Here is a 16,884-nt window from a genome sequence, read left to right as displayed (position 1 = left end):
CTATTTCAAAATACAACTGTGAGAAATACCTTGTGTGCCTTCAGCTCAGATACAGATACTCTGCAACTGACAAGGCAGCACGTGTCTGTCATATTAAACTACTATTTCAGTTTAAAATAAATAATTATTGTAAGATGCCCTTAAACTATAGGTACCTGAATATTTTTGCTGTTAGCAGAGGTATCATGAAATTGGAAATTGATAGACAGGATTTTTGAAGGCATGAAATTCAAGGGAGATGTTTTTCACTCAATTTGTATGAATGTATGTATTTGTATGTATGTAAATCAGATGTATTTTCATCAATAGCAGTCAGAGAGATACACACTTATTTATATCAAAGCTTAAAAGTAGCACTTCCACAACTTCAAACTCGGGTATTTCAAGCAGAACCTGATGTGTGCAAATTTCAGGAAATACTGAATTGTTGATCTTTTCTTTCAAATTTTCAAGCAAATGTTATTTCATGTAAAGCCAACAAAAGTTAGGAATTAAAGCAGGAATAAGGTACTGGAGTCTACATCATTTTCAAGGATAAAAGGTTTTTTGGTGGATGATTCTAAGATACCTTAGTCCATCAAGAACTGATTTCACTGGCTTGAAGGATTGCAGTAGGCTTTCAAATGCTGAAAAGATGGCTAGTCACCCAACTGTCAAGGTCACAAGGAAAGAGGCACCTACTTCAACCTGCGGAATCTTAAAAGTTTTTCAACAGTTCTGACGAGACAGTTCAAGAGCATGTAAGAAATCAGAGGATTACTTGATTTCCTGAGCCTTTATGAAAAGCGTGGTGAACAATTAAACAGGCTTTATTCCTTTCCTGAAAACTTCCAAGGCAAGCAATTAAAGGCTTTTCAGAAAACCCTCTCTTGTAAGACTTTACCAGCCTAAATCAATTTCCTTAAGTCCAAGCCATTGCTATGTGTAACACAAAACTGAAAGGTGGGTGAGAAAGGCATGGTTGTGTTTTAATTAGCTGGTGATTAATGTAGGTGCGGATTCATTTCTGGGCTGAATTTTCGTGCCTAAATTCCCAAACAGAACAAACTGCTTAACATGTATGAAAACTGCAATTGAAACTTCAAATTAGAATGGCTCTTATATGTAAGCATGTGGATCGTTTAATAAAAACCACTGTAACTGCTTAAATACTTAAAGATAAGCCCATAGGTAAATGGTATGCCACCTCAGGGCTGTGTATTTCTGAAATCAAAACACAATTAGTCCACTTGAACTAGAAAGTGATAGTCAAGGAAGGCAAGAACAGTACTGCAAGGAATCCAAGCACGACCTTCAGAAAGGTCTCCTACAGCAGTTCTCTGAAGGAAACTGGACATTTCCTGTTACCTCTGCCTACAAAGTAGTATGGTCTTCTATTGCACACACACTACATAAATAAAATCATTAATAAAATCATTTTCTGTTTGAATTGTCATACACTTAACTCTGATCCCAATTCTTCTTCTGTTTACTTTAGCTGAGCACTGGGTGATAAGTAACTGCAAGAATCTTCATTAATCAGCCCCATTGAATTACATATTCAGAACACAGAAAATGAAGACCGAATTTGAAATCAAGGTCCCGGTGCTGGCCATGAAGCATTACAGCAAACCCTTACTTGGGAGTGCATCCAAATCCAATGATGTCGGCAGAGATGCCTCAGTGAGAGCGAGCTTGAGGCCACTTGTGCAAAAAATAAAAAATGCCATGCAGGCTGTGTATCCAATTACAACAACAACAGTAAATTGCTCTGAACAAATTTGAGTCCACAGGTTAATTGGACTAAACAAATTGAAAGGGAAAAGACTGAATTAGTACTAAAACAATCATTGTGAGATTGGAAAATAACTTAGCAAGACCCTGAACTCTGACCAACTGCTTGAAAAAATGCAGTAAAATTCTTCACTGTCTTGAACGCCATTAATTGTCCATTTGGAAGAATACTAGCTCAGGGCTTGGAAGATCTGTACGCTATCAGCCTGCAGCTTTTCATCCATTTTTGAGCAACTGTGAGTATATTAGGAACAGGAACTTAACTGGCTGCTGTGAGGATACTTGAAACCTTGGAAGGTATGCTATAATATGATAGCAGAACTTTGTGCAACAGATATGTCATAGTGACACTTCTTTTTAGAAATTTACTTGCTGGTCTAGCATTTTTATGACTTTAATATGTAAATACTGAAAAAAAAAGTACTACTAGTAAAAATATTACAGCTATCAATAATAATACTGAAGCATGTCAGTAATTTTTCTGAAATTATGATTCAATAAAGTTGCAATTTTTAACTTTAAAGTTGTGTTTAGAAACTCACAGTTTCATTGCAAAACAATTTCTGCTAATGGAAAATTCAAGTGAGGATCCTGCTTTTGCCTGCCTAGGAAGCTTCTGTATGCTTTCTAGCCAGCACTAATAATACTGCTAAACTACAAATGGATTCACAATTATTTGTAACATTATCAGGGCTGAGATGCTGGTTAATGTTAAGTTTTGAAGTAATCCTGGTTTTAAGAGGACGTATGAAGTCCATTTCTCTCTGCCAAGGTTGCACCAAGTACGTCCACTACCATCTGAATAATAAATACAAGAAAATAAAATTTAATGGGGAAAATATAAAAAGGGAAGATTAGTAGATCAAGTTCTAGTTCCATTTTAATTTGATTTCTGTAAGCTCCAGTTTCCTAGTCTAATAACAAATTGGATTTATGGACAACAATACAATAGGAAGATTTCCATTCAGTTTGCTAAGCACGGTAAGACTGATTTCACTGGAATCTGACCATAATGGGATCCACCATTTTATTTCATTTACCAGAATTTCACATTATTAATATTGTGGTCTTCTCAAACCAGCACCTGTTCTTGAGCTGTGCAAAGGACACCCTCTTGCCATTAATTCTGCTTTGGATATTGGCCAGAAAAGTTTGCCCTGTAAGACCGTGCTATTTTCTACTGTCTACCAACCTCTATTCTATAAGAAGAGAATCCATTAACCTCAGAGAAATGCACACCCTGAGGTGTCTTTTGCACGTAGTCACCAACCTGGTGTTATAACCTACATGTCCTGTGGCCTAATGGACATCAATAATCAATGATGAGCATTGTGAAACTCTTATGTGTCATATACAGCATTCCCATGGCACAATGAAAAAAATCCTGGAAAGAGAATGTTTTTTTCTTGTCTTCTTGGGTGCAAGACAATAATTGCATTAGAAAATAAGGTATTTGGCTTTCAAATAAGAACCTTTCTATATAATGTATATTCAGTGTTGCATTGTGACAACACTGCAGTGAAGCGTAAGAGTTTGAAAACTAATTTGCACGCAAGCTGTGAGCTGCTTTTGAAGTCTTGAAACTCATAATGTGTAATACTGATTTTCACAATAGGTTTCAAAAATATGGATGGCTTAATTACAGATGTAAATAACGAAATTGCTTAATCATATTGACAGATAAAGCACCTGAAAGCCCTGATTATGTACTGTAGCTGCAGCATGTCTTCGTGCTGTCATGCCGTAACTTCAATGTCTCTTAGTAAGTTAAATCCGTAGTTCATTCATGATGAAATAAATCCATTATAATCCACCTTTTTTGTTGCTAAATTGCATCAAGCAAGCATATCAGTCCAGTAACACTTGATGACTACAGTTAGGCAGTACCCTGTGTTTATTTTTTAACTGGATAACCAGAAAGCCACTTAGTTATGTGTTTTACATAATTGTTCATTACGTGCTTAAACATATGCATTCCTAGGCTTTGCTACTGCCAAGAGACTATCCAGATGTGGAAAGTAAATCAGTGGAAAAACAAACACCATGCTTTCTTCCTGAACTGCGGACATCCAGAAACCATGGCTCCAAGGCTGGAATAAACAGCTCATGCACATAGATAAATGAATTTATATTTATTGATAACACATGCTATTTATCTCCTATCCTGCATTTGGAAGGATAAAGATGTCAGTCCTACCTTTGTAAAATTCAAACCCTGCTTGAATGCTCCAAAGCCAACCTGCTTTTCTTGAAAGGTAAACAACAGAGAGGCCCTAGGAAATTGCCCAAGTAACAGATCTTGCTCTTCAGCAACGTTTTCAAAACAGTTTCTGCTTGTTTTGTACAAAGTCTGGTGGCATAACTGATAAATCAGGGACCGCGTAAAACATAAATATTAAAAATAGCCAATAAATAAGAAAACAAATGTGACTATTCACCCTCACATGCACAGCTTGATTGGGAATTTCTGTTCTAGACTTTCTATTTCTAGAGTCCCCAGAGTACTTTAGAAACAAGGCAAGTGAACAGACACTTTAATCGAGCTTGTTTAGGCATATTAATAACTCTGTACCAAGATATTCTCTATCTAAGAAATTAAATTGATTTGGATTTGGGGGCTTTCCCACAGTACATTTTAAGAGCATAATACTTCTCATGATTTCATAGTGCTATAACCTGTTTTAAATTCTTTTTGATTCCATACAGAATTTCTTTCCTGTTTGTTTGGTCCCCTTCCCCCCTCCTTGATTTGATTGAAAAATGGGTGTCTCGGGGTCTAAAGGCCTTGCTGGTTACAACAGTTCTAACTTCCCTAGGTAAGCAGCATAACAACGTATGTGAGTAACAGTTTCTCCTGTAAGAGCCGACAGACAACACATAATAGGTGTCATTTTCAGAAGAGTCAGCCTAGCTGATCTTAAGTTTTTGGGAACAGTAGGCCAGCACAAACAGTTCTGAAAACCCTATACTGTTATAAAAAAACTGTCACAGTCAGAAAAATGAGAAAGCTGCGAAACACAGAATACAAATACACGGAAACATGCCAAATATTTTTAAGTAAATGCAAATAGATAAATTATAAAATATTTTCTGCAGGCAGCTTGGTTGCTCCTTAAGGGTCATTGAAGTTTTACAGAAGCACAGAGCAGTTACTGCATTTATCACTGGGCTGGACTGCAGAAATCAGAAATGCACAAAATCAGGCCAATATATAGGGAATACTTCAGGGCTGGCTCAAAGGAATTTTTGTATGTCCTAAAGCAAGTTCTTGCCAGCCACTGTGATTTGTTTGTCAAGATTTTATTAGCAGTGATATTGCAGTTGCATTAAAAATAAAACTTAAACAATCTTCTTTCAATTAGAATCTCAAAGAATATTTTCAGCATTTGTCAGCACTGCTGACTCGTCTTTGTGCTAGCAAAAGCTGTTTTGAAGTAAGATGCTGAATAAAAAATTATCAAAATAGCATTTAAAGATGGAAACTGGTAAATAAACTGTGTCAGAACAGATAGGACTATAATGTACGACACTTGGGGTGCCATGGATGCTGCAAACACTTTTTAAGTCCCTAAATCCTGGAATTATTTAATCTGTGTTTGCAGGATTAGCATGATTCATTCATCTCTTACTGGCTCTGTAGGAAAACATGTAACTTCTTTCCGTAGTTTATTAAAGACGTCTGCATACAAATTTGTAAAATAAGTGATTAAGAGCATAAGGAACCCTTATGAACTTCAAGTAAAAATTAACAACTAAACTCTATCATTACAAAAAAGTTAACTTTCAATAGGGCATCATGTTGGAAAGTACGGGACTGGCAAGCCTGGGGTCTTTTATCCAGAGGTGAAATTCAGTGCACAGAGATGACGACAGCTTGCACCTCCCTATCTCCTCTGTGTACCCTTAACCCTCTAGGACTGAGAATCCTATGTACTTTCCATAGACATTTGCTCATTTTCTGAGCCTCTGAGAAAGGAGGCCACGTAGGACTTTCATAATGTGAATGACTGCCTTCTCAAAACTAGACGCACACAACTAACTCGTTTCTCAAAATCCAGCATGTAAGAACAACTTTCACTCATGAATGTTGTAATTTAATGGAAATAGCTAATTTAACTAAGAAAAGGCCCAGATACCAAACCCCTTTCATTTACCCTCTTATCATGTAACATACATTTCTTCAAAAGTCAGTTCCAGCTCTATCATGTCCTTGCACAGTAGCAGCTTATCTTAAAAAGTAAATGGGAATAAAGGGCTCCACTGGAGAAGACTGCTTTCTACAGGTAGAAGACCCTATTTTGTGTGGTCAGTGAAGTGGTTAAACACGAATGGAGGCCTTGCCTTGATCCTTCAGCATCTATGTGTACGTACAGAGACAGAATGCATCATAGAGTTATCTAAACCTCTTTCTCTAGTTCCCATTATGAAAGAAATTGTTTGGGCCTTTTCCACAATGAAAAGCACTGCAGGCTTATTTTGAATTATTCAAAGCAATTTATGTCATCTTAGAAAAGAAACAATAACTTTCTGCATGTTTATCTATTTTTTGCTGACTTAGAATGACTCCAGATCATGCACTGCATTCCCTGTTTTTTTGAGGGGATCAATATCAATCTTGCCTGTGGGCTGGAAGACTGTTTTCAGGATGATAACATGGGTATAAAACAGAAAAGAATTTCCCATTGTGAATAAAAACAAGTACATGAAAAAAATGTTCATCCCTGGCTAAGATCCCTTCTCCCACTCAAAACAGTGTTCCTATTCTGTTGATTTAGGGAGAATACCTCTTGGCTTGACTATCCTCAATATTAGTATGAGGAATGTAATATCCGTGATGAACAGAGTGTGAAATACACTGTGCAGTGTCCTATTTAAATGTTATGTTTTCCACTGTCACCAACGGCTTCAATGCCTCGGTTCATTATTCAAACTATTATTTTGACTTTGACTCTCTGTGGGGTATAGAATACAACAGTTAAAACAGACAGAAATTGAGGGAGAGAGTTCTCACTGTATTAACCAGAAATGGGGAACGCACAAGAATTATCGCTCCTTATAGCAGAAATTCGAGGCTCAGATGAGGTTTTTCCTGCGGGTGACAGTGAGGGGAACGGGCACTAGTTTGAACCTTTGCAACAGAGTTGCTAACAGAGCTCCCTGAAGTGCTTTTGGAAGTACCTTTGCATTGAAAGAAAAAGAAGTGAGAAGATTTGATTTTTTTTTTTTTTTTTTTTTAATCTCTAGGGTAAAATTCTGCACTTGTTAAAATCAATGAATATTTTCCCACTGATTTCAACAGAATTCACTTTCTAATATCCATAATCTCATTATAAACTGATCTCTTTTGCAGTCCTGGTATACTTGCATCCAAGAATTTGACAAGGCTGGACATCGCACCAGTGGCTGAAGGGAAATGTGGCCAGAGATGTAGGTTAAGAAGTTCACGAACTCTCCAAGGGTTCTTTTGTGCTGTACAGAGCTCAGAAAGCTCAGGCTCGTACCAGACCCATCCCATATGCAGTTATTTCCTGTGTTTAAGAGGAGGCTACACAATCTGATCATTTTCTTAAAACCAGTCACACATCTATAAGACGAGCATATAGGCATATGAGCATCGCAATAAAAGGGAATCCTAAAATCATCATAAATTTCCAAGAAAAACAAAGAAACAGTTTTTATACTTCATATACTTCGTATTCTTAGATGGCCCAACTTTATATTTGTCTGCCTAAGTAATTCACTTCAAACTACATCTATGTTCCTACCCATTTGAGACAATCAGATGATGATTTAGGTGCCTTTTACTGACTTTAGTGACAAAACTTTTTGCAATAGGTGCTCAAGTTTAAAGAATGTCTTATAGTTAAGTATGAGAAAATAAATTATAAAAAACTTGACAAACACATGATGATACTCAACTTAAACCTTTGCATGGAAAGCTCAGAAAAAAGGTCATGATTCTGAAACAAAGGAAACACCTGCACTTCCAAGGAAATGGGAATAAGCAAAAGGAAGGAACCACCTCTAATTGGGTGTCTATTGCAGCTGTTTGGGAAAACCATGCAGTTTTTATTATCCAGCATGCATTAGAGATTTGACATTGATTTTAACATGGTTCTCTCTGTACTTTTTCTTCTTCCAAATTACTACTAATGGATTCTATTACGACTAAGATGGTTAATTTCCAAAAGGATGAAAGTGGGGGAAAAAACCAAACTATATCAATTTCTTTTTTTCCCACGTTTCTTATAAGTAACAAGGATACCTTTGGTTTAAAGGCTGTTACCTCTGATTACTAGCACTTTTGGCAGTCATACTCAGCTTATGTGTTAGCGGTTCAATACTAAAGGCACATATGCCCAGGGTTATGGCACTCTCAGGTTATGATTAAGTTTAATGTAACAAATAGGGATAAATACACTGAAAGCCACACTGAAAATAAATCCTTAGGTCTATGAACTAACTTAAAAACACAATCTTCCCAGAGCTAGCTTGGCAGCTACTACTATGTGGAGGTTTCAGACACTTGCTATGCATGACAGTTTTATGATGGCTGCATTTTATCACAAGGCTTCAGATGCTCTGTTCAGGTGTGGCTATATAAAATGTTACACGACTCCTTGCATTCAGCCAAGAATGGAGTCTGTAACCAAGACGTGTGCCATATCCACATGCCACTGAAATGAGATCTAGAGAATTAAATTAAATTTGGAATGACAGTTAGCTCACATTCTTGGTCAGTGCCTTGAAAGAATGAGTAGTCTTGTGGACTAGGTAGAGCCCAAAGCAGCTGGCATAATAGAATTTACTACTCTGCAGTAAGAATGATAAATGATTTCACCAGTTTATGCTTGACCCTATTCCATGGTCACCAGATTCCTCTCAGCAAAAACAAGCCATGGATTATTGTCACAATCATAAAGCAGCTTCAGCAATAAAATACTCTTCCACATTTTACTCGTTTGGCTGTGCTTGGTACCAACCCTTGAACTGTCTTCCAGAGCCATATATGCAGTGTCGTCTGCAGCACCGCATATCACAGCGCAGTGCAGACGGTGAGAAACTGTACAACAGTTAATTCCTATGCTTTTCTTAAAAAAAACAAGGAATCTGAAGATATGCCACTACAGAATGAACAGTTCGGAAGGTGATATTTCCAGAGGTATTTCAGTGTCTAAATATGCAAATAATCAACTGGTAGGATATTCAGAATTGTCTAGAGCACTTAATCTACTTTTGAAAATCTAGCCCTAGCTTCTTTTCACACTGAGATGCAGAGGAGTTTGTAATAGGATGCTAACTTGCTTTTTGATGTGGTTTTAAAACATCCTGTGCTTTCTAAGGTAGACCACTCTAGGCATATAGTTAGAAGCTAGTAATTTTACTACTTTCAAGTGACAATTTCTGATTGCTTTGTCTTCAAAACTATGCAAGTTCCTTACCAGCCCATTATTCACATATGTTTTATTTTCTCTACTATACAGACCAGATGAAACATTGAAGAAGAGGTAAAGAAGCAATCTTTACCAGGTCCCTTCATGACAAAACTTACAACAGTATCACCATGACAATATAAATTAATCATCATGGAAGTCTGGTCATGCAACCCATAACAAACTTCATTTATACTTTAATCTCACATTCTTTTTCAGCTAGAAAGAACAGTTGAAAATATGCTGTGGAAATCAATTGACAGTAGCTAAATGAAAGGAAATGAATGATGTGACCTAAATAATCTTTTCTATCTCTAGTTTCCAGCATGTACGAGTTTTCAGTTGTAGTTAGGAAGGCTCTCCCTTCAGTGCCCAACTGCAGCTCAACTTTTCTGCAGTGCTACAATTTGGGAGCATATTTTAGGTTACACAAATGATTATTGGCAGTCAATTAAATATACAGTTTACAACCAAACAGTAGAAATGAAAAGCGTTATCGTGTCAAGCACTATTTTGGGCTTCTTTTAGTATATGCTCTTGCTCAGATGGCTTCAACAAAATAACTTCTCTCCAGAAACATAACTCGAAGTACAATTAATTGAATCTCAGAATATCTCCAAGGACTTCTTATTCAGTCATCCCTAGTTGAAATCTTTGGGTTCCTCTAGGATTTACATCACAAACAATGAGTTCCTGTCACCGGATATTTGGGATTCTACTTAAGTGTCAGATGAAGATGTGAGAAGTTATCTGCTGGTGCAACTCCCCTAGCTTTATTAATTTCAGATAAAATCTGTAGACTTGCATGAGGTATTCCTTATCCATTGTTAAGAGAAAAAATAGCACTTGTACTTAACTAGTTAGATACACACACTCTAAGCACAGTGTTTTGAAACAATGCACACTCAAATTCATACATGCTTCCGAAATCAACAGACCATCCAGAAGGAGATTTCTGAGATGAGCAGCACTTTCTGCAAGAAGTAATACTGTCAAAATAGAAATATAAAGACTATATATTGCTCATCAATAACATGGATGCTAATCAAAGTTCTGAGCAAGGCTAATCGCACAAAAATCTGCTTGATATGAAAAAACAGTAGTTCGGGATACACTGTCTTTTTTGTGATATAAGAAAGAAAAAAAATTCAGAAAGATGTTGGTGTTCCTGTACTTTCCAGTTTATGCTATTTTTCCTGTCTATGTTTTTAAAAGTATGGAAATGATGTGGAGAAGGTAGAGTAAGAGTAAAGTAACTGTAGATGGCAATAGAGGTGAAAAAGTTCTTTCACACAATCGAATACATCCCCTGTCAATGGAAAATTATCTTTTGACAGTGCATTTTCCAGCATTTTGTCATGGCTAAGTTACAAGAGTTACACACAAATTTCATTTATTGAGAGGACATTGGTCCTTTTGCATTGTAAGGATATAGAAGAGAAGTTGATTGCATTCAACTTTCAAAGTCAACATACTTCACATAAACTTTGTTTTGTCATTAATCTAGATGCTTAGTATACAGTTTAGTAATACAAATCCGTCTTCATCACTCAGAACAGCATTAGTGGAGGTGACATCAGTTACCCATGATTTGTAATGTTCAATATGATTTAGCTTAAATTTTCCCCTTTCTAGACTGTAAGATTTCATATCAAGTACAGCAGAAAGTGATTCCAAACTGGTTAATGTAAATGAAAAGCAAGCGCTATGATCATCACAGTTTCTTACCACATTCATCTGATAATCAAAGATCATCTCTTTATATCCATTTTGAAGGTGAGTTAGGAAAGTAACCATTTTTGTCATAGTTTGGACTTAAAGACATGAAGAAACTTACTTTGAGAAAATACTACTTTGCTGAAGTCCGTCTTTCATCCAAATGATCCTTATCCTGCTTGGAATTAATAAATCTATGAAAGGCAACTCTTATCTCTTTAATAATAATTTCCTTGTGATATACTTTTCATAATACGCAGAAATTACGTACAGCATAGCAGATGAAAGCAGAAAGTAGAAGTCTGCAGATTAGATTCACAATATATTCCGAATGCCTTTCTGTGTGTCAGCATACTCTTTATTGAAAAGGTTTCCATCACTTCCATTGTGCTGATAAAGTAGATTTTTTTAATGATAAGTGGAAAACTTTTAGGGAACTTTATGCAATGTCATGCCTCTATCCATTGCTGAAGGATATAAATGTCTACTTACTGTTTAAAATGAATCAATTAAAAAACCTACTGTATAAAACGACTCAACCAAGTTAACTCATATATCTCATTTTATATGGATCCCAGAGTCATAACAGTTACAAGCTGCAACATAATTGCAATAGATTTGTGATTTCCCAAAGCAGTTACGCTAGGATTTGGGTTGTTCTCCACGATTTCGAAAGGGGATGGAGAAAAGGATGGGCTACAGATAAGAGAAAATCACAGATACCTGATCCAGTTTCCAGTGGAACTCCGCAGGACGAAAGGTGTCAGCCTGATCAAAGTCTTTGCGCAACAGAAATACTAATCGGCAGTTGTGCACGTACAGGGCATAGTGGTGTCTGTTCATCTCTGAAAGGAGAGACCAGTAAGATCAGTGATCTGAACTATCAACACTTTTTTTAGGCGAATGTATTTGAAAGCAATATACACCTAAAAGACAAAAGACAACGAAACAAAAACGCCAAAAGAATTTACTTTTCTTAATATCACGGGCCATTATGGTTCTTAGGAAAGCCACATACAGTAAGCATCTTCCTGAATTATGCCCTATTAGTTTTGCTTAAGGAAGTGTTACGTCCAAATTAATAAATAAAATCCAAATCAATATTTGATCTAACTAGTTTCAATGAAGAATTAGAACTGGTTTTCCTAATCTAAATAATAAAAAGATTAAAACTAATTTAATTATTTTATCAACCAATTCCTATAAAATCTACAGATATGTTCACAGAGATTATCCAAGAGAACCAGTGCTTGAAACTTAGCTAGGCATCAGTTCCCTCAACAAACCTATCAAGTCAGCAGTGCTTACAGTGGCACCATCTGAGCTTAGGAACCTTTTTTTTTTCAGAGCAAATTAACTGAGGACAGACGGTAACACTCTACTAATTTTGTTATGTCCTTTGCCAAATATTTTTTCAATGCACAGACTCGCCTGTCTTGTCAGAGTTGCAGAGAATAGTCTCTTTCTCAGCTCTTAATCCTGGACTAGGTCCATGTTTCATCCACAGACTGATGGTGAATTGATCAGTTAAATTCTTCGGGACTATTCCATCTGGGATTTTGGCTCCTTGCTTTCCATCAAATTTAAAAATCATGTCATTGTTATCCATGAGAAGCCCAGCTGTCCAGTTAGTTGTTGCACTGGGAGATGGTAACAGGTCAATGGCACCTGAGGAAGCTCCTGCAAATGATATATAATTAAAAACATGATGAGAGACTAATGAAAAAGCTGTGAAGATTAATTTAATATAGGCCAGGGTTCTGATTCACACTCTTTAGATTATTTTTATTATCCAAATGGTCCTACAAGCTTCACTGTCAAATCCCATACATATTATATAATACTGACCATAGTAAACCAGTAAGAGTTCTCTAGATTAAATGTATTGCACAGAAAAAAAACAGAAAATATTTTAAAGTTACCTTTCTTGAAAATTCTCATTATTTTCTAAAATTCATTAATGATGTTTCTTCAGTTATTTTCAGAACTGCTAAGATTAAAACCAAACTCTCTACATCCAGCTGGGAAGCTTTACATCTTCCCTCCCTAACAGCATGGAGATACATGGTATGTGGGGATGATGTGCTGCAAAATACAGTACAGTAGGGACGAATGCACGTTATGACATGAAAAGTCACCTAATGCCCAGTAGACAGCCATGGATAGTCACAAGGTTGGTATGAATGTCAGTACATACAGAGTATTTGCCCTAAAACAGATAATACACTTTAATGCCAGCTTCTGGCAGATACAAGATGGTTGTGACTCCCTGTGTTCTTGTCTAATGATAGATCTAAAGCCTTTTAAGTAGTACTCACAATTCAAGTTAGCCCCAACCCAAAAGTAAATTATTAACAAAGTGGTCCCCAGCTATACAGTATTAGTTAGAATTCATTGTGGGGGGGGAACAAAACAAAACAAACAACAAACCCCACAGAAATGGAAAACACTGTAGTGCCAGGATCTGATAAAATAGCACAGTTCTTTACAGCTGTGTGTTTTCTCACAGCGTAACAATTCTCAGGCACTTTTAAAAACATGTAATGAGCTACCCAGAGCCTTTACGTAACTGGTGAAAGATAGCATTTAGCAGAAAGTATGCTCCCCAGAGTAAAAAGCACAAACAAGCTTTGTATTCTTGCTGATGCTTTGTCAAGTAAGAATATGGTGAACGAAGTCCAACTGCATAAAGAATCCCACACTAGTAAGATATCCCACCCTCCTTCGGCGGCCAAGGAGAGAAAAAAGATCCCAACTCTCTGCAGGAGTGTAGAATGTTAAGTCAAGAATGTGTGGAGTTGTATCCTATGTTTTTTTAAAGAAGTATTATAGTAATGATATGAAAACATTCATATCATTCAGTAACTGAATTTCTTAGAGAATTCTCCAAAATTTATCACTGTAAAATGAGATTATTTTGAAGTGATATTAATATCAAACCTAACACCTAAATATTTAGAAAATGAGCACAGAGACAAAGTGTATTTATTTTGTACATTATCATTCTGGATAATACACCACATTGCATTGCTTAATACACAGATGTTACCAGCAGGAGTACATCAAACTCAGTTTATCCAGGTGCACAATTTGTGATAAACTCTCTCTCTTTTTTTTAACTCAAGACACTAAAAAATAAAATTACTTGCACAGGACACAAGTAAAACCATAATCTTCTCAATCGATTTCCTTTTGTGTTAATTTTTATGTTAGTTTTTTAAACCTACAGAAGGAACAGAAATTGCTTGCAGCATGGTGTGTATCAAAGGAAATACATTTTTAAATGGGCACATGCTTATATCAAGTAAATAATGGGCTCAAAGAAGCTGCTTCATCCCTCCCTCACTCTAACTACTCCGGCCATAAAAATTTGGAATGATCTATTTTCTCCACTAGAAAGAATCTGTGGGAAAACTCCAAGATGGAAGTTTCTCATATTGCTTGTTAAACTCTGATTCAGCACAGGATTTATAAACTGGGTCCGTCCTTACAGTGAGACAATCTTGCATTTTATATGGCACAAATGAATATTTGTCTGTGATTGCTCAGTTTTGCACTCTCTGCAATCGCAGTGCTTTACTAGTAGAAAAAAATTCAGGGTTTTCTTCCTTTTCAAAGAATTTATTCATCCAACCATTAGATACAATAAGGTCATTTCTGGGAGAAAACCGATTTCCAGAAATAATTTAACCTGCTTTCATAAGAGTTCTCTCTACGTTAAGGGTGGTAACGAATACTAAATACCGAAGTGTAAGCCAGTCCAAATGCAGTTCTGATGTAAAGTTCATTGTCATTTACAACCTTTTTATCAAAGTCCTATTAGAAGTTTCTACCCTACCTGTTCTTCTCTATAAAGATATGGAAACCTTGGGAAAAAAAAAAAATTCTCTCAGCAGTGAGAATTTTTATCCCATTTACATGTACTTTTTACATTCTGTCTGTTTTCTCAAGTGCTTTACATTCTGTTCTTTCATGGGATGTGCTGAGTAAAAACTGGAAGTTCAGCAGTACTGTTAGGCAGTGCATCCGTCCACCAGCTCAAAGGCTGCCTGCAACTACTACAGTGGCACTGACAGACGTGCTGAAATGTTTTTGATCATTCTGCTTTTCACCAGCGTAGGCCTACATGTGGTGCAGACAACAGTCCTACACTTAAAATGATAATATTGTTCGATATAGTTGCTGTTAGTGTTTTACGTCAATGTAATCATTTGGTGGTTTAGATCTTGTGTGTAGTGATCTGCTCTGAGTGATTGTGCCACTTGCAGTTCAAGTCTGTAACAGACATAAAGCAATGTTCTTTTCACTGCCAACACAGGTTCTGAGAGGAGGCAAAAGTACTTGACTTTAGCTGTAAAATATTTGTTTTTATTAAAATGCTAGTATTTTCTAGCGTCCCCGATAGGTCACATAGCCTTGCTCAACCTCTCAGTTTTAGCGTCAGTAACATGATGAAGATACACACTGTTTGCGTGGGTTTTATCCTGCTTTTCTAGGATCCCAGTCAGTTTGACAGAGATAAAGGATTAAAATGATGATTGTTTCTGTAATCTTAACTAAGCAATTTTCAGGTTGAAAATACTGAGATTTTAAGAGAATGCTAGGACTCCCACTCACCTTTCCCTCACTTTCCCAGTATCCACAGGTAACTGATAATAGTAACTGCAAACTATTTTTGCCTGGGAACTGGCTCTCCATTTTTAATAATTTAGTAACAGTGGCTTTTGTTTACAAAATGATTTCTTAAAGGTTAGTGTATTGATCTTAACGTACCTGCAACACGGTTGTGTGGTTATCAAAGCAAATGTAAGCCATACACCAGAGCACCCCAAACCAAAATACATGCATTTAAATGGAAAAACATGGTACATTTGCAACTGTAGCTCAGACAGGAGCCAGTTAAAGAGACATTTTGGAGAAGACGAGAATCAATGTTCCACACCATCAGGGCTTCAGATGAGGATTCTAAGACAGGATTTTAGAGGAGGAAGAGATACAGCAGATCTCAAAAGGCAAAAGAGAAAGGGCTTAATATGTGGCCATTGCTTTGCCATACACATAATCTTAAAGTCTCGAAAATACAATTGTATCCTCAAGTATTTAATCTACATTTCAAAATTAATTTGTATATTTTAGACCAAGTTATCAAAAAGCAGGAAAAGGGAAGAAAATAATTAGGAAACCTTTCTCCACCAGGATACCTCTTTTCTGAAATTCATGTTTCTTAAATATTTTTGCTTAAACGATTCCCCCCAAATGTTCCTTTACTTTTTGTTTATTTTTACTCTGGCACAGTACTTAGCAGCAGAACAGAAAGCTGAGTCAGGAAGACTGAAACACAAAATGAAGATTCAATTCTTATCAAATTCTATAGTCTTCCTATGATGGCAAATCTATACCTGAAATCTCACTACACTGTCACACCAATATTAGTAGCAGACGGAAGAAAGAGTGAGGAATAGGTGGAATGAGGAAAGAGGAAAAAAAAAGGAAAACAAGCAGCCAAGAAAAAAATTAAAGTAAAACAGGGAGAAGGTATGAAAAAGAGTGAAAAAAAATGGAAGAGTGGAGCACTAGTCAAATATCACCACTCCCTTAATTTTCATTGCTACAACCCGAAGTGAACCAGCTGAGCTAAATCCACGAAATGCATGCTTGCAGGTGACAAGGAACAGATGATTTATCTGGAAAAATATGAGTATTATATAAACTGAAAGCCATATTCATACCACATAATTTCTGCAGAGATTTTTCTGAGTAAGTTTCACGATCACAGCCCTTTCCAATGTAATTGGTCTGTAATTCAACAGTGGTATGTATTGAGGAAACTGGTCCATCACACGTTTCTAGATGAATGCTGGGAAACAAAGGTATGCTGCCAGAACCGGGCTTGTATTCTATCCGTTTGTTCCAGTCTGGAAAAAAACAACAAAAAGATCCAAGAGTGATTAAAAAAAGGGAA

The 16,884-nt window shown here is 36.5% G+C and overlaps 1 protein-coding gene across 1 annotated transcript in view; it reads right to left on the bottom strand.

Moving 5' to 3' along the window:
* CLSTN2 (calsyntenin 2) overlaps nt 1–16,884 on the bottom strand; it is a gene marked incomplete at its 5' end in the record, with an annotated part of 84,240 nt that overhangs the window by 45,697 nt on the left and 21,659 nt on the right. Inside the window, 3 exons of the mRNA XM_010286522.1 lie at nt 11,646–11,767; nt 12,354–12,602; nt 16,652–16,837. Of these exons, the coding sequence (XP_010284824.1) occupies nt 11,646–11,767; nt 12,354–12,602; nt 16,652–16,837 (557 nt within the window). The remainder of the gene's footprint in view (nt 1–11,645; nt 11,768–12,353; nt 12,603–16,651; nt 16,838–16,884) is intronic.

The sequence above is a fragment of the Phaethon lepturus genome, unplaced genomic scaffold (genome assembly GCF_000687285.1).
Source record: "Phaethon lepturus isolate BGI_N335 unplaced genomic scaffold, ASM68728v1 scaffold27144, whole genome shotgun sequence".
Classification (NCBI taxonomy): Eukaryota; Metazoa; Chordata; class Aves; order Phaethontiformes; family Phaethontidae; genus Phaethon; species Phaethon lepturus.
The sequence above is the reverse complement of the archived record's forward strand: the minus strand, read 5'-3'. Positions and strand labels throughout refer to the sequence as shown.